Here is a 19,920-nt window from a genome sequence, read left to right on the forward strand (position 1 = left end):
AATTAGATTTCCTGGTCCTTATTACAACGTTCCAAGCCTAGTTTACTTTTCAGGCTCCACCTATTAATTTTCACATCAAGTCTAATAACCTACGAACTAACTTTCAAGCTCTACGTCTTAATTTCCAAACTTCAAATTCCTCGTTCCGATTTCCAAGCCATTTTTACACATCCTAATATTAAAACTCATTTTCCAAACTTAATATCATACTCGTATTTCTAATTCTAATACCTACGTTCCAATTCATTATGCCGGAAAAATTGAACCAATGCAAATTAAATATAATTTATGGAAAATGCAAGTGAAATAATTTATTCTAAGTCTAAGGATTTATAAAATTCTTACTGGAGTAAGCAGATATGAAATTGCTAATTTAGTGTATTTCAAATGCATTCTTTAAAAAAGGAAAGAAAAAACAGGGATAAATTACCATAACAAGTGAGTCGAGTATTTTTTTAAAAAACAAATTAGGAAATTTAAATAGGGGATTAGATCAAAACACTTGTGGATATTGTTAATCATTTTATGTTTATTTTCATGTAAGGATGTTTTATTTTATTTTTCAATGAAGGTTCATCAGAATTTATTCGTCACTCAATATTTAAAATAAGTTGAGTGATTAAAAGCTATTTTTTATCTTATGAACACAAATTAAAGTAACGCGAATTATTTCATATTATCAAAATTGATATTTTCTGTGTATTTCGTTTTCGAAAATACATTTTTATCAATACTTTTTATTGAAGAATAAAAGTTTATCTCCCATATAAAAGCATGGTAGAGATTTTGAAGAACTGGCTTTTATTTTTAAACAGTAGGATCGTAAATACCTTTTTCTTTAACTAGACAATTTTATGTGTGTTTTTATAGCTTATAAAACGGAGTATTTCACCAAAAGAAAAAAAAAATAAAGCGAAAGATAAGCTTTCAGATCTTTTAAATTATCATTTATAGTTTTTATATTATTTTCTCGTACATCAATTTTTTATTCTCATTTGATATCTAAATAGTTAAATGTTTAAAATAAAATTTTTAGATTATAAATTTAAACTAGTTTATAAAAAAAAAGTCATTTCAATTTCTTGGTGCATTTAGTTACAATAAATTACTATAAAAACTTATACATTTTAGAAATTGGGTTGTATTTTTATAACCACGGGTAATCAATTTTTTTTTACAAAAAGTAATTAACTTTTCTTTTCACAAATTAATAACTTTTGTTAGGTCATATAATTTATTGGTAATGTCTAAGCATTAAAATAATAAAATATAATAATGATCTGTAAAAACTTTCTTGTCGTATTTACATAATTAAATATTCTACTTAAATATTCAAAAAATATCTTTATGATTTAACTATAGAAAGAAAAATGAAACAAAATTTGGAATAGAGGTTCAAATGTAGAATAGATTGAATATTCAGTTTATCAAGAGCTGCAGTCTAGTAGATGTAAGGCAGAGAGTTTATTTCAAGCCAAACTTTACCTTAGTATAGTCTGGGATATTCTAGAAGTCAATATATTCTAATTAAGAGCTTTATCTTATTCTTTAATATTAGAAAAAATAAATTGATGGAAAGCATTCTTCACATTTATCATGTTTGTGAGAAATATAGGTGCTTGCTACTAGTTAATATTAATTAAATTTTCGATTAATAATTTTTACTAAAATAGAAATAAATAAAGCGAAACTATCCACTGTGTACTTTTAATCATATATTTTCCTTTTTTTCTCGAATTATTAATATTTCACTCTAAAATATTTCATACATTTTTTTTGAAGAAAGAGAAATGGGATGGATTGCTAATTTAGAAGCATTTTAAAGTTGAATAAATTTGCCTCCTCACTCTCTCATTCGTGTTGATTTTTTATAGAAATTAAGTGAACCAGTTAAAAGTAATTGTAGAGTTAATAAAATCGACATATTTAATTAAAAAAGGAAAAAAATATAAAGTTAAATGCGCAAATTCTGATTACGTATTAGAATTTAAATTAATTAGTAATTTAATATATATACATATATATACAGCGGCCTAGGCCAATAGGCCCATACGCCAAATACAATGAATCATTTAAAAGGTCAACAGACCCTTATATAAATAAAATACAAAAATTATATGTATATATACAATACAAAACTTATTAACCCTCATATAAATAGAATACAAAAATTATATATATATATAATACAAAAATTGTGAACCCTGAGACAACCAGTAAAAACTGAGTGAGCTGTGAGCCAGAGCTGGTGGAACCCTTAATACAAGACAAAAAATCTAACAATTCACCAAAAACCGCCGTAAATACAGCTCATAAAACCGCCAAAAGGTGAAAGGATAAAATGACATAAATGAATATAGTGCTAAAATTGAAAAGTTAAAACTAAGACAAAATCACAGATGTATACACTTGCCAATAGGGCATTGAAAGGATCCAGCCAATCAAGCCAGCTTGAATCCTGCTGGTGGAACCAAAATAGTGAGGGTGAAGTAGTAACAGGTAGTTAAAATGAAGAACAACAAGTAAAGCAGAGTAAATTCAATTAAAGTACAAAAAAACAGAGGACAAAATACCAATAGATACTAAAAGGTAAGAGTTAAAAGGGGTGTATAACAATCTAAAAACCATGTATAAAATACAATCGCAATGTAAAATACCAAATGTATTAAAATCCAAAGGTTGTAAACAAACCTAAAGCATGTATAAAATGCAAAGTCAAGTTAAAAGTCAAATTAAAACACTAAAATGGCAATGTGGTCCAAAAAAAAGTTTTGGCAAGGTGGTTAGATTAAGCAGGTTAAAATTTTAGTTATTGTCAATTTTGTTTATTAATTCCATTTGTTCCTCAAGAGTAGTTTTAATGATAATCTTGATAATTTCTCTACAAACCTTGTCTGCAAAAATTTGTTGGTCTGTTTTTTGGAAGAAATAATTTTTTCGGAGTGTTCGGTACCGATCACAATAATATAAAAGATGCTCTATGGTTTGTCTTTGGTTACAGTTAGAGCAAGTATCTGATTTATTAAAAAATTTGTTTTGGTGTACTCCGAACACTCCGTGCCCCGTTAGAAATTGGTTAAAATAGAAATTAGTTTGCAACCTTGTAGTTGACGGGGTCTTAATGAATTTAAATGTATGCCTGCCTTTCTCAGAATTTTCCCAATTGGTTTTCCACCTTGCCATTAAATATTGTTTGATTTCGGTTTTAGCTTGTTTGGGGGTCTTCAGAACCTGGAGATCCACACTGTCAGAACCAATGGCTTCCTTTGCTGCCCTGTCTGCCTCCTCATTGCCCTGGATCCCCACATGTGCTTTTACCCAGTTCAAAATAGTGTTCTTATTCCAAATTTTTTTGATCTCTTCTATGAGTTTGGAACTGGGTTCTGGGTCAGCCAGGGCCTGGAGGGATGATAGTGAGTCTGAAAAAATCGTTGCATGTGTAATATCATGTTGACGTAGCCATATCAGGGCAGACTTGATTGCCAAAAGCTCTGCAATAAATATGTTGGTGTTATCAGTGACTCTGGTGGAGGCTTTGAAAATCGTGATACCGTTGTTCTTAACTATCATTGCGTGTGAAGTCCTGAATTTATTCGGATAATCTGCCTCCATCCGAGAGCCATCAGTGTAGATCTCCACTCCCTGATCTTTAGGGCTGCTATATCCCCAGGGCAAAGCAATGTAATCTGAAGGATGCCCTAGGGCTGGTTTCTCGAAATCTATGTTATGATCAAGATCAATTGGTAGAGTATAATTTATGTCCTCGAGTCTCCAGCCCCACTTCACCCTTTTGCAAAAGATGTCCTCCACGATTTTCAAACCAATTGGCATAACACCCGCCAGTATCTGGATTGCCTCTGTGCTCGTTGTAGCATAGGCCTTCGTGATGGTTAAGAGTGGTATTCGCTGGATACTGTTTAATTTTTCGTTAATTCTCCTAGTATTTCTGTACCAGACACTGGCGGCGTAAAGTATAATTCTTTCACTTGCCTGGAGATATATGCGTTTCAACAATTGTGGTCTGAGACCCCATGTAACTCTGGCGACTCTCCTAATTCCCTGATTAAAACCTGTAATTCTGTCTCTAATATCATTTAAGTGTGGAATCCATGTCAGACCTGGATCGAGGGTCACCCCTAAGTATCTCATCGTACTTACATTTTTAATATTGTTCGTATCATCCGGTCTAAATTTAATACAGGGGAGTCTTCCCATCTTTTTTTTATTTTTTGGAAATGTAATAAGTTGAGTTTTTTCTTTCGAAAAATTTAATTTGTTGTTCTCGGCCCAGTCTGACATGTGGGATAGAATATGAGTCGCCAGTTTATCAAATTTATAGAAAATTGGACCACTTACCAACAGTAAAATATCATCTGCAAATGCAATGATATTGAAATCATCATGGTTAAAATCAATAAATTGGCTAAAATTTATATTACGAACTAAATTAAAAATGTCATTAACCAAGATCAACCACAAAATGGGTCCAAGCGACGAGCCCTGTGGTACACCAATGTTTAAGTTACTTTCTACTAGAGTATCGCCGTTATCTCCTAAAAATTTAGCCTTTCTATCCTTTAGGAAGCTAAAGACACAACCGGCCAAATTGTCGGGCAATGCCAATTTGTTTATTGCGTTCTTCAGGATTGTCCAATCTGCACGGTTGAACGCATTCTCGATGTCCAGAGCCACCCCAATGGTATGCTTATTCTCTGATTTCTTTTCACAGATGATATCAACAACTTTTTTAAGCGCCTCGTCCGTTCCCCTCCCAGCCCTGAAGCCATATTGATTGTCATTGATGAGGTTTCTTTTCTCAAGATGATATGTTAATCTTTTTGTAAGCATTTTATCTAATATTTTTCCCCAGACGGCTAGGAGCGAGATTGGACGGTAATTGTTTGGCAAGTTTAAATTTCTGTTTGATTTAGGTATCAGGGCGACTCTGGCAATCTTCCATGGTCTTGGAAAATAGCAGTTCATAAAACAAATGTTAAAAAGAGTTAGCAACCAATTTCTATTTGTAAAATAAATATCTTTAAAAATTTCGTTTGGTATACCATCAGGGCCCGGCGCCTTGTCTGTTTTAAGACCGTTGATAACCAGCTCCAGCTCACTTACAGTAAAATTTGGCTCACTTACATTTCTTCTCACAATATCAATTTTTTCACAATTAATTAGTAATAAACATACTTCTCATATTGCTATACCGACGTAAAGATGTAAACAAATATACTGCTGTCTGTTGCTAGATTTCTCATTTGAGTTTCGCGAATGTTCTCTTGTCAGACTTTAAAAAAAACTAAAAAGTGAAAAATAATTTCGTTCGCTATCTGGCAAGAAAAGTCTAATGCCAGAAATAACAGTTCACTTCACAATAAAAGCTGTGGAGTAATTCTCTGAATTTGATGTTAAACAACCAAAAAAATTATGTGAAGGAACACCCCATTGAAGTTAACACTAAATCGTGTTTTCACATATGATTTAAAAGGTGTAGTTATGTCTGTAACGTGGATGATGTTGTTTGCCTCCGTGACTTTGGTCATAAGGTGCCCACCAGGCAACGCAAAATGAGCAACACCTCCGGCATCTTCCATAGCGAGGAACGATAAGTTCAGTGCCTGCCGTTAAAAAAAAGCTTGATGAAGAGTGATTAAATCAACTTTTGCTTGAAAATTAGCATTAAGGGCTCTTAGAAATTAGAATGCTTTTACAATTTTATTTTTTAGCACTTAAAGAAACAGCAAGACCATAACTCAATAATTTATTTAAGTGGTCATATATTCAGGTGCTATTAATTTGTTTTAATAAAAAAAATGTCCAACTCATCAGGTGAAGATTATTTTGCTACTTTTCATTGTTAGTTGTTTCCTCGCTTCATGATAATTCTTAAAAATCAAATGGTATAGATTGTAAGGCGCAAAACTTGAATATTGGCATTATGAAGGGCGCATTGATAAAACTTTTGAGAAGCATTGAACCAATTAATTGAGTGAACAATTAAGAGATTGGGTTTATCAATTAACAGTAGGTTGCCTAAAGGAAGTCATTTTGACTGCTTTTTAACTGCTATTTCATTTGCAAATAATAATGCATAATAATAATGTACAAATAATACGCTGTTAAAATTTTCCTTCTAAAATTACGGTAACATAACTGGCAGCTGTCTGTCCATCCGATTAACCATAAAGTTTACGAGAAGAAATTTTTTTTCCTTTATGGTATTATAACCATTTACAAAAATATCGTTATAAAAGCATGAATATAAAACTATACAGTTTTTTAACCATTTACAACTAGCATTTTTTTAAAAACTTTAAATTTTTTTAACTAGATGTAGAAGCTCGACTTTTCGTAAGTTAATGGTCATTGGAGAGTGCCGGACATTGGGAATTCTTCACGTGTTGAACGGAATAGAGAAAATATTGTAGTGTCAACACTAGGACTCGAACTCCAGTTCTGATGGTCATAAGATTGACAGATAAGCTCGCTCGGCTATGACATGTACACAGTAGCGAAGAACTAAGTAGCTTCATTAGGTGGTTCTAGTTGGTGCGATAAAATTAAGTTTCAGTCTTCCTAGTGTTAATCAACGAATCAGTTAAACTGTTTATTCACTAAATCTACTGATCCTTTTATAAACAATTAAGTTATAAAATTTTTTGCCATATAGAGAATGGGGGAATCAATTAATAAATCAGTTCAAACGGTTCAACAGTGAATGCACGAAACCGAAAAAATTTAAAAACTTTTAATTAGTAGAGCTGCACTTGGTGAAAAAAATGTTTGTTATATTTTAAACTATTTTATTAGAAGTGTAATTTTTGGATCTTTTTTATTGGTTTCGAAATTTTAATTCCTCTTATATATAATGACATTAGTTTCCGCTAGTTATAAAAAATACTTCTTTGAGAAAATCCTTAGATAAATTAATAAATATCTTCTTAACACTTGCCAGTATCTTTGCTTTATTTATAATTGACTTCTAGACTTGAATTAATAAAAAAGTCACACTTAATCACTTCTCAACGATGTTTACTTTAAAGAGAAGCAAATTTGTTGTTTTATCAAAAGCTTAACTTAAGCCGAAAAAGTCAATATTTTCTAACGTCTAACTCCTTAATATTTTATCTTTACGTCTGGAGCATCTGCTTCCATGTGTCCTCATTCGTTGGAGAAAAATATTTCATTTGGGAAGAACTTAAGAAAGGCAGAAAGAAGTTGATAGTCAGCAAATGGTATTATTTTTAGTTCAGACTTGCGCTAATCCGAAATCATTTCTTACTGTCAAGTTCATTATTTTTATCCATATTATCTCCCCTCAAGCGGTTTACAATGAGTTAAACGCAAATTTACAAGTCCTTAATGCCTCGGGGCAATGAAATCAATTCCAGAACAGAAAAACATTTGCTTTCTGAAAGTTAAAACAAATGTCCTAAACAAACAAGATGTCTGATAGCACAAATATTTTTACAGAGTTAGATTAAGTTCATTTTAGCTGAGAGCTATTGAAATGGAATGGAGATGAATAAAAGCAAATGGAAAAATAAATGTAAATAGATGAGATAGTTAAACAAATGAGCGAGTTTTTGTAATTAAAATAATATTATTTATTGCGCATTCAATTGTAGTTTACTCCTTGGAATCGTTTCAATTCAATGATGATTTTAATTTGGTTACATAATTTAATCAAGAATAATTAATGAAATAATTACGAAAATAATGAAATAATTAAAAGTGAATTTTTCTTCCTTTATTCTTTAGGCGAAGCTGAAAAACAAGATTTAAATTTTAATTATTAGAAATTTTCAAGCAGGTACAAGATATATGTTACCATCAATGCATGAAATGCGTCATTCTTTACAGATATTTTTTCTAAACGAAAAATAATTAAATAACAATTAAATTAATTGTCACTTCCCTCACCACAGCCTAACTCAAAACGTCATCTACTAACTAAACAAACTAATCAAAAGCCTAACTCCTTGCTAATATTATTTTTACGGTTTTAAAACCGCTCCAGTTATAAATGATTAAAAAAACGCACAGTCCTGCATTCACTATTTTTTTAACCATACAAGTAATGAACTGTAAGCTGTAACTGGACGTTACTACTAATTGGATTAACTGGACGGTTATTTTACCGTAATTTAAGAATGAAAATTACGGTAAAGTAACACTGTATCATGGTAAGAAGTAGCAGTATTCAGAGTGCTGTACTGCTAACCTGAATACCGTAAAATCCAATCCACCCATCTTACCGTAAAATGCATTTCTACGGAAACATGTAGCGGAGCGAAAAATCTTATTATCGTAAATTTTACATTACTAATTTCAGTTAAATTACTGAATTACTCTAATTAAATATATATTATTGTAAAACTTATGGTATAGTATTTTATGGAATATGCACCCAAAGTGCTGGGATTTCATACCGGACTTTTTTACAGTGTTGGCAGAATGCCACCAACTTGCATTACCGCCTTTTAACGTGATCACTCTTTAGAATGTGCTTAAAATTAATCATTTCACGGTATCAAAATATTAAAATAAATACAGTAAATCAGTGTATTAAATATTACAGTATAACTTCACTGTAATGCAGAAAATTCATAATTCCCACTAAATGCAGTATGTAAAAATAAATATAAACCTTGAAATAAAGAAGTAGAATTCTACCAATTTTGTCAAATTCAATGAAGTTTTAAGTTTTAAGTTCTATTTTAAGAAAAATAACAGTAAATGTCATAATTCATACTAAACGTAGTTTGTAAAAATAACTGTAAACCGTGAAATAAAAAGCAGATTTAAACCTATTTTGTCAAATTCAAGGTAGTTTTAGGAAGTTCTATTTTAAGGAAAATAACGGTGTATGTCATAACTCATTCAAAATGCAGTTTGTAAAAATAAATATGTAGTGTGAAATAAAAAGTAAATTTCAACCTATTTTGTCAAATTCAAAGAAGTTTTAAGTTTGAAGTTCTATTTCAAGAAAAATAACAGTAAATGTTATAATTCATACTAAACGCAGTTTGTAAAAATAACTATAAACCGGGAAATAAAAAGAAGAATTCAACCTATTTTGTCAAATTAAATGATGTTTTAAGAAGTTCTATTTTAAGGAAAATAACAGTGTATGTCATAATCCATTCAAAATTCAGTTTGTAAAAATGATATGTAGTGTGAAATAAAAAGTAGATTTCAACCTATTTTGTCAAATTCAAGTAAGTCTTAAGTTCAAAGTTCTACTTCAAGAAAAATAAATAAGTGGTAGTTTTTATTTTATTTCTCATCAAACTAAACCCGCAATGACGCCTCCATATCATTGAAACTTTGACGATAAGAAATGTCAAATTTAACTAAATCTTTTAAAAAGGGTCACCGTTCCATAGGAACCCGTCATTTAAATATGATTTGAAAAGGTTGGCAGGTGAAATAAACATAGCCCTTATCTTTAATGAGAGCGAAGTTGCTAATGAGATCACTCAAGTAAAATGTCTATGAAGTTCATTGTGACTATCTAGGATTTGAAGCAAGGACCCTTCTTTGAATACCTCTTTTGTTCAAGTAAAATATCGCCATTTTCTGAGTTGATAAAAGAGCTTCTGAACATAGGACTATAAATAATATTAAAATGGTCTTAAGGTAATTGTTAGAATCTAGAGAAATAATGTAGAAAAAATAATTAGAAATATTTCGTTTTTAATATAAGGGTATTTCAGCAAGTGTTAGTTATTGTTTTAGAAATAATCTCATGAAAATAATTAGAAATATTTGGCTTCTAATGTAAGGATCCTTAAGCAATTGTTATTTATCGTTTTAGGAAATAATCTCATTAAAATAATTAGCCGTATTTGGTTTTTAATGTAAGGGTCTTTAGGTGATTGTTATTTATTGTTTTAGTATACAACCTCATAAAAATAATTAGCAATGTTTGAAATCAAATAAAAGTAGTCCTTAGATCAAATTTTAAATACCTAGAGTTTTAAATTTTTTAAATACTAGAAAACAATACAAAAAAATTAATACTATTTTTTGGAACTTACTAAAAAGAAAATTTTATTTTTTGTTTTCTGGTCAAAAATCTGGAGGCGAAAATGAAAATCCTATAAGATAGAGGCACTAGCAACCGTGTGATGAGAAAAAGCTACAGGTTTTAACAATTTCAATTTCTACCCAGGTTTCTGATTAAGGAATTATTTTTTTAGTTAGCCTGTAATAAAATATACCAAGTTCATACAAATTTGACATTTAGACTGCTGTTAAACGATTGAAATATCTAAAAAATATATTTTGTTTACAGTATCTATTATATGACAAAAAGTTATGAAATTATCAAAACTTATATTAAATAAATTAATTCTTTATAAACCTGGTTTAGTTTTGATTAAATCATTTTTAAGTCATAAATAACTTTATTTTTGTCTATCAGAAACTATGTCCAATGCTAGGTCATATGATAATCTGACAGCGACAGCAGTTCTGATAGAAATCTTTAATGTCGAAGAATTTTTGCATGTGTAGCAATGTTTGTAAACACATCCTTAATTCTGCTATCATTTATTTTAATTATTATTTATTTTAACATTTCTTCAGTAAGTTTGTTTCTAAATTCAACACAATTCAAACAGCTAACTTTGTATTGAACAAAGTGATCTTGTATTGCAAAGGGGCTTTTGAATATGTATAGTTATCTTTAGCTGTTGCAACATAAGCAAGTAAGGAGAACACTAGTTAGTTATATTTAGTTTATACTTTATAATGCGCCGCTGACTTCGGCGTTTGGGGAATATTAGCAAGTAAGGAACAGAGATCAGTACGTTAGTTACAATTTGTTTAAACTTTATAATGTGTAACTAACTTCGGAAGTATGTGTAGTAGGGGACATAGATCACTAGTTAGTTAGTTTTAGTTTATACTTTTTATTGTGTAGGAGGTATGAGAACATTAACAAGCAAAGGGCAGAGATCTCTACTTATTTATATTTAGTTCATGCTTTGAAATGTGTAGCTAACTTTGGAGTTTGGGGAACCTTAGCAAGTCACTTGTTAGCTATATAACTATTAGATTACAGAATTTATGAAGAGTAATTTAATGCATGCTTTAAACAGTATTTATAGTGATTTTTATGTGAAATGCCATGATATTATTTAATCATAAAGCTATTGATATTTGATGCTTATAACACATTACAATAAAAAAACTCTTTAAAATTATTTGTTGATATTGGGAGCTATGAAAGTAGTATAAATAGTTTTATGCGTTAGAGTTAGCCCATTTAAACATTTTTTTTTACATTTCTTATCGTATTACATTCTAAATATTCCTTTTTTTTATATCTTAGAATTTCTTATCATCCATTGGACGTGAACATACGCGAATTCAGTAAAAAGTAAACTCTAAAGAAAGTCATTCTTATCGATTCTGAATCATTGTACAGAGAAGGTATGAATTTAATGGCTAAAGTTTAAGTTAAGTTAAAGTTTAATGTTTAAAGTTTTTGTCGATCTTATATCTTGTATACATAAAATGTTTATATAGTAAAAAATAAAGTTTTGAGTTTCGCGGTTTTCTATAGAAAAATGTTGATACCAGTATTTCAAGACACTATTAAATGGGTGTGATAAACTATTTTTCTGTAGACCTGAATTGTCTGAATAGAAAACTTGGACGAAAGAAAACTACTGTCGCAATGGTAGATTAAACCATTGAATTGCCATTTTCTTTTATTTGAAGTTGAAAAGCATATAAACGCATAAAATATCTGTTATATAAAATTCAGAAGTCAATGTTTATCAAATAATTCCAAAACTAATCCGTATCGGAATGTTCGATTACGAGTATTGTGATCTTTGAATTCCATTTCATTTAGAACCATTTTTTATACTCTTAGAACAATCGAAAAAGTAAACGGGGCAAATCTCTTCAAAGATTTGAGCATCTAAGACCACATTGTGTTAAGGTTTGGGAACTACAAGGTATTCCTGTCGGGTGTTTGCTGAACTTTACTTAATCTATAAAGTTTTTCCGCTAGTTATGATCTAGGGTCTGGGAACAATAGACCTTTGGTCGATGTGCATTCTCCTTGGAGCAGCCCAATCTCTAAGTCTAAGTCTAAACGGGTCAAAACTTACGACCACTCTACTGACCATCCTACTCAGTCGAAAAAATGTGTTTATTTAGTGAAAGTACGTTTTTGTATCTGATTTTGAAACTTAATATCGTCTGCACTAATTAATTAGCATATTTGAGGTCACCTCATCGAAGAAATAAGATTGATTCCTAGTAAAGGAGAGAGGAGTTAGTGTGGATATTTTCTGCAATTTTGTCAAAAAAACACTATTTAATATAATTTTTAATTAGTGTAGCATTTTTTCATAATAAATTAAATGATTATCTGCCTTCTGGTTTACATTTGGAGAAAAAAAGCTGTTTAGTTTTCCCTAATTTTTTTTTTAAAAAAGGTGGTTTTTGTTCCACTTGCCTTACTACTTGAAGCTAATGAGGACAAGTTATGGGGCTATGTGAGCAAACTTGTCAAACATTTGTTTATTACTTCTCAGAAAGGTACATCTAGAGCTTAAATGACAATTTATTTCAAGCTAAAAGTATTGGAGAATAAATATTGATGTATTTTAACTAAACTACTAATTTGTAATAGAGCATCTGATTCCTCAAAACAAAATTCCCTTATATTATCAAAAACTTGATAAAACATCTCTTAAATTTTAACCATTAACGAGTGAATCAATACAAAAGTTTCGTGCTAAATTTCTTATTTGATATTGAAACCACTAATTGCGAAGGTAAATTATTCTACAAAATCATTCTAGTTTAGAAACTAAATAACATCATATGTTTTATATTTTTAAACTATTCATCTTTCTTTTATTGCAATATGAATGAGGTCAAAGTAAATACGTCCACAATAGCCCAACCACCATGCGTCCAAACTAGCCCTAAGAAGACACGTGTCTGTTTATGTCTAATGTTGATGATTAATTAAAAGTATACAATTTTGAAAATAATATATATATTTTATATCTTAGAATTTCTTATNAATATACTTCTATTTTTTTATGAGATAATGGCAAAGTTGTTATTTCCAAAAAAAATTTCATTTACGTAAAAAAAAACTTTTGGGGGGAATTTTTTCAGAAAAAAAAACATTATTTGACTAAATTTTTTAAATGCTTTATGTGTATTTTTAATAGGTTATTTGTCTTAATTAAGGACAATTGCTTCTTACCTAATCTTTCCCCCGGTGGATCAATATAATTTTTGAGCTATTTTTTGTTAAATTAAATTTGATTTTTTTTTGTGCAGAATTTGTTTTTAATATTGTAATTTTTTTTATTTAAAAATGTTTAACAAAAATCTGCATTACACACAAAAAGAAATCTTATGGGTAACTAATGTGTCTAGAGCTGCCATTTTTACTAAATATTCAAATTGCATTTTTAATTTCTAGAATGCAATTGTTATATATATATATATATATATATATATTAATGAAAGAGTAAAGAGAAAATTTAAATTGATCCTTTCTTTCCTTGAAAACCTTATTTTACAAATTTTTGCTAAAGTATTCATAGTCTGATTATGCATCTGCAAATTGAAGTGTATATCAATATTACCTATCTACGATATCTCACAGAGGAAATTTGACTCACAAATAAAAAAAGTTATTCAAGATGTCCTCTCTAGCTTCATGTACACACTAGTCCCTTCTCCCCTTCGTGACAATCCGATCATTAGATCAGAAGTTATTAGGATAATTCCCTTTTTATTGCACACTGTATAATATTAAGATGTATTAATTAGGCAATAACTAATATAACTACGTGGTTATTATTTTTTCGAGGTTTATGCATAATTAGTTTCCATTTACAATAAATTCATTATTAAATTGAATGTATCATGTCATGCCTATGCATTAAACTTAATGGATCATAAAAAAATCATGTATTCAAAGCATTTACAGGTGTTGGAATATCAGTAGTAACAAAATCTTTAGAGAAAGTTTGGTTCGTTTATATTTTTCTAGTTCAATAAGACAATGTAAATTTCGTTTATGTAACCACTTTTATTTTCTCCTCTTTCTTCGAATTCTTTTTTTTCTAATTTATAAATTCTGAGAAACTTTTGTTAAAAATGTATCTTTTACCAAATTCTTCAATTTCAAATCACTGCTGGTCGGCCCTTGAGGCTAACTCCAGAAAATAAATTTATTTCCGGCGATCGATCCAGATTGCAAATACGAGACATATTTATTGACGGAAATGAGAAGAAGACGTTGGCGTAAATGAAACGGATTTAAATCAAATTTACAGACGCAATATGGTAGATGGGATATTTTTCTAAGATATATCGCGAGCTTATCTGAAATTTTATTTCATTTGATTAGATGGAAGCTACATCAGTAAAAATAAATTTTCAGAGTCGGGGTACGTGATTCAAGGGATTCAAATTTGATATTAGGAAATGAGATTTTTCTCCAAATATTTGTGTTTTTTTTTATGTCAGAAAATTTGTATTTTATCTAATTCTTTTATGTGATTGTTGTTGAGTAAGAAAAGAAAATGTAATAAATGAAATTAGGATTTATTAATAAAAAGAGCATAATGTTGTGAGATATGTTTTTAAACATTCTTTAGTTTGATATGGGGATTTGAGATGTTTGTTTTGAAGTTATAAAATGTGTTTTAATGTACTTTGTACTCAGTAATAACCGCTCTTAATATTCATAATTAAAGTACTTATTAATTAAAAGAATATTATATACATTACGGATCACAAAATAAGGAAAATAAGACATAAAAACGCTATCGAAATTGGCGAAATTTCAAGTGTGGAAGATTGGCTGAAACATATCAAAACCAGATTGATTGACTGATGAAACTTAAAATATGTTCGTCTTTTTCCTTTTTTTCTGTTATCTCCAACAATCAAACATGTTTTTTTTATGTGATGAAGTAATTCTTACTCACTAGTTGTGTTGTTATCCATAGTTAAACCAACACAAAAATGGTAAAAAAATGTTATTGAGATTCACTAAGACATGGTTCCCAGCAGATCACCGAAGTGAAGCATCACTGGTTGCGGTCAGTGTGCGGGTGAGTGACCACTTGGATCTGTCTGCGTAGGGACCGAGGGTGTGCGGTACCGGTTCTCGTTGAACTGTTCTACAGTAAAGTGCTCGACTTCACATGCAGGTCGTCGGGCTACCGAAGCGGGGGTGCCATCCCCTCTGCAGAGGATCAAAATCGTGATGGCATGCCTTCGGATCATCCTCTGAGATGTTTCCCAGACCGTCGCTAATAGCCCATTATGCAGCTCTAGTGCGACGTAAATGAACTACTTCAACAACATATTATTAATTGATTGCAAAACTTGTATAAGAAAAGAAATTAATTTAGCTAATTATATAAAATTGTTTAAAATTTTAATGCTATATTTTAGTGATATAATTTACTTCGGCCATCAAAAAGTAGTGAAATGAATGATTTTCATTTCTTGCTATATGTATAATTTTATAAATATAAGAAAATGCAGAAGGACATAGTATCTTTTTATTAATCTATTACAGAAATTAAAAATTTACATGTAGAAGCACACTACGAGACAACATAAGTTGTGCCCATGTCTTCTTTTTCTTATTTGCTGCTGTAGATCACAGACGATGTCTATTCGCTGAAATTGGCATACGGTAAACTTAATTAAAACGTAATATATCAGAACTGAAATTATTAACAAATGTTAGCAAGAACGAAAAGCGCTAAAACAGTTTAAAATGGGCATTTAAAAACTGATGAATGCGGTGGTAAGTAAACTAACCAAGGCTTCAGAAAGGGTTAATACACGAAAAAAGAAACTCTAGAAAAACATTACCGTATTGTACGGTAATACATTACTAAAAACACCCCGTAATTCTGGCAATGAAAACCAAAATACACTGTATTTAAACCACTCATTTATTAATCTTTCTGTTCATTTGGTAACGGTTTAATAAAAATTCTGATTTTCTAAAGAACAGTTTTTTTACCACATATTTAATAACAAATACAATACTGAAAAAGAAATGACCGAATAAATGATTTTTGCCATGTTAAAGTATCATTATAAAATCAAGAAATTTCCCCACATAATATAAGACCATATTTTATTGTTAATTTTACCAAAAGCCGTTACCAAAGTGCTTCAGTAAAAAGTACAGAACTTTTTGGTGTTCCCATAGACCCAAAAAAACATGATAAATTTTACCATATTCAGGTACTTTTGTTATTACAATGTTACAAATAACTGTTGATCCCTGCTTTTTTTTCGTCCCGAATATTTCAATGACTTCTGAGTCCGGAAATTTGCAATAGTAGTTCTTTCAGATTTTTGATAAAAGCCTTATTGCACATCAGGTATCCAAGAAGAATTCCCCGTACTGTTTCTTTTAAATCCTTGACATAAAATTTAATATTAATTTATTGTAATTCAATACTTCTTTCTGGAAAAGATTTATGGAACTGATATTTTTTAATTTTATTTTTTATTCTAGCACCAAAACTTGTACATTTCGCACTATTTTACAGTTTGATTTTTATGTTTGAATGCTGTTAAAAACATGAAACATATGTATCTGTAGCTCTACAGACATTAAAAACATATTTCGGCTTCGGTTCAACGTTTTGCAAATCACAATATTGCGATTAAGGATTAAATAATTATTTACAAAAATGGCCAAAACTAAATTTAATTTCTACAGATGTTTTAGCTTCGATTCTGCTTCATATTTATACATTTTTGCGAGTAGACTTCTATTTTTATGTCCCTGTAGCATTTCGAAAGTGCATTTATATTAAAAGATAAGAAGTTTCTAAATTTAAAGTTAAAAATGTTTTTATTATATTTTATCTAACATTTTAGAAGGCACATATAACTTAGTGTGCCTTGATGAATATTGCGGAAACTAAATTGTTGGCATATTCTAACTGAAGTTTAACGGTTGTTTTTTACTTTTTCATTTGAAATTCTAGATTCTACTATTTATTCACTTTATTTGTTTGACTAATAGAGTCTGGGGAATTTTGTGAAAAACTTTATTTACTCTCAAAGATATTGAAATAGCCTTAAGTATAAGTTACCTATAAGAAAAATTTGGAAGAATTTACGTCAGATAAATATTTAATTAAATATGTCTATGGCTTCCAATTAAAGTAAAAATTTTATTTCGATATAGGTTAGTATTTATTTGTTAAAATTGTGCTGGCGTATTATATTGTAAGGGATATGAATGATTTATTTGCTTCTCCATTTGAAAATTATTTACTTTCACCTATCTCTTATATATTCATTTAATATAATAATTAGATGTACATTTATAAATATTTTATAAAATAACGTATTTTCTGATTTTCCTTGAAATTAGGATCTGCAATAGATTTGTATTAAATTTTAGAACCGAATAATTAACTCTTCAGTAAAATTCTTATACATTTTTAAGTATTCAATTTTTCGATTTAATAAAGCTTTTGCAATTTGAATGCAGTTTAAGAAAATGGGAAAACTTATTACGGCTTGAAAAGACAACAATTAGAATTAATTTGACTTGACAATTTACAAAATGCATTATTTGTAACTTGTATCGAATATTTTTCAGCATCAACAGAATGTAAAAAATATGCACATTCAATAGAAACTTATTTACTTTTCTAATAAAATAATATTTTTTATTTTTTAAAGTTTTGAATTTTAAAAAAAATTCCTTGGATGAATTGGAAACTAAACATGTTAATGTATCACGAATTTTGTTTTCATATTGAAAAAAATATTTAGTTTACTCAAAGGAATGTATAAACATTCGTGCCAAACATTCATATCAATTGTGCAGTTTAACGGATGGTTAAACTGCACAATGTTTATTTATACTTCTAACTTAACATTTATATGAACAAAACTCTTAAACTATATATATTTAAAATGATTTAATTAAAATTAAATTAAAACTTTGCTTTTTGGTGGACGTTTTAAAAGATGGAACATATTTTTTTTAATATATTGATTTGGGAAAAAGAAGTAAAAGCTTTTTACTTTTAATCAATATCCCTTGTTTGAAACTCATTATCTGGTGAAAAGTTTTACTTTAGTGTAACTTTAAATTTGAATTGCTAAGTATTTCTGGACAGAATTTAAGACAAATGGCGTCTTTTTATTTCTTTAGAACTCCTTCAACTATTATCTTTTTTACTTTATCTCTCTTACTAGTACTTTGCTTTTTGAAGCAAGCCGTTACTTTATTTCTAAAACTGCCAGATATATAAATTTTTCAAAAATGCATAAAATTCAGATAATTTTTTATTAATTGGTCCGATAAAAGAACTTATTCGGCTATTATAAATAATTACACACTGAGAGAAAAAAGCATGATTAAAACTACCAGAATATGGTAATATTTACCATGTTATTATTATGTTTCTGTCTTTATGGGAACAGCAAAAAGCGCGATACTTTTTACTGTAGTGAGTTAGTAAAATTAACAATGAAATATTGACCTATAATGTGTGACAAAATTTTAAAATTTGGTAAATGTGGTAAAATTCGTGTTAATGTGGTATCATGTTACTTAAGAGTTTACAATAAGAGTTATTTATTTGGGTAGATTTACTATTCATATTTCTCATTTTTACTAAATCTGTGGAAGTAAGAGCTATGACTTTAAAAACCAGAGTAGAGTTTTCGGTAAACCGTTACCATAAGAATGGTTAAATTACCAAATGAATAGTTTCAGTACCGTATATTTTGGTTTTATTTACCAGAATTTTTTTTCTTCCAACCAGAAATGTTATCACCTAGCAGTATGGTAATTTTTAACCGAATTTTTTTCTTCTCCGTCAAAAGTAGTTTATTATTTAATATGTTTGATAAAATATCAAAAAAATGTAACATAAATTTGTAACAGTTATAATTGTTTTCAAATTTGTAACATAAAGTGGTTATTATTAATAATTACCAAATAATTTTAGTCAATATTATAAGCTTAAATTCACAATTAGTATACGTAATTTATTATAGTTATCTAAACGATAAATAATTCAGATTGATCGCGTTTATTACCCATATTCTCTCTTCAGGGTTTAATAAAATGTTAATCTGATTCGGATTTATTATTTTAACCAACAATTGAATTCACTTAGCAGATTATTGGAAAAATTTGATATATTCTGAAAACACATGTGCAGTTTTAGTAAATTGTATTTAAGGCCCTAATTTAGCTGTGTAGTATATTTTCTACTCATCATTCATTGTTGCTACTCATCTTGAAACTGACTATTAGGATCTAGTATTTTGTCTTCCATTTATTGCCTCATTCATATATTTAGAATATAATGATGAAAGCATATTCGAAAATATTGATAATTTCTATCGAACAGTATACAATGATATGATAATACTAAACTTTAACTGTGGTTCAAATTATTGAATGAATTGAGTCAGATCCAAAAGGAATGAAAATGTATGTTTAAAAGAACCCTTTAAACGGGTGTCTTTTAGATATTAGGCTTTTTAAAACTATTAAAAAATTAAAACAAAGCAAGTAGGTGAAAACATTTTCTTGAAAATTTAACAACGATATAATTTATATGATAAAATATTATATTCTACAAAACCTTGACACTTGCAGAACAAAATAGTAAGTATATATATATTTATTTAATGCTCCTCAGACTATTGAATTGATTTATTTTGCCTCGGCAATATTAATACAATATTATAAAGCACGCTTTTTTGCGGATATAATCGTGTGAGATGATGATGGGATTATATATTTACACAGTTTTTTTCTTCTGTTTTCATAAATCTTTATTATATTTTTTCCATGCTTTATTATAATAAGATTGGAAGTATATTTATATATATATATATATATAT

The 19,920-nt window shown here is 29.1% G+C and overlaps 1 protein-coding gene across 1 annotated transcript; it reads right to left on the reverse strand.

Moving 5' to 3' along the window:
* Positions 1 to 2,805: 2,805 nt before the first annotated feature.
* LOC122270346 (uncharacterized) lies at positions 2,806 to 4,848 on the reverse strand. Its single transcript, XM_043047356.2, has one exon. It carries the CDS (start codon positions 4,846 to 4,848, stop codon positions 2,806 to 2,808), a length of 2,043 nt encoding a protein of 680 aa, XP_042903290.2.
* Between the last annotated feature and the right edge of the window lie 15,072 nt (positions 4,849 to 19,920).

Source organism: Parasteatoda tepidariorum, chromosome 1 (genome assembly GCF_043381705.1).
Source record: "Parasteatoda tepidariorum isolate YZ-2023 chromosome 1, CAS_Ptep_4.0, whole genome shotgun sequence".
NCBI classification, from domain to species: Eukaryota; Metazoa; Arthropoda; class Arachnida; order Araneae; family Theridiidae; genus Parasteatoda; species Parasteatoda tepidariorum.

Bases quoted from the DNA above. Each gene is read 5' to 3' on its own strand.
- LOC122270346 (XM_043047356.2), bottom strand. From the start codon at position 4,848: ATGCTTACAAAAAGATTAACATATCATCTTGAGAAAAGAAACCTCATC.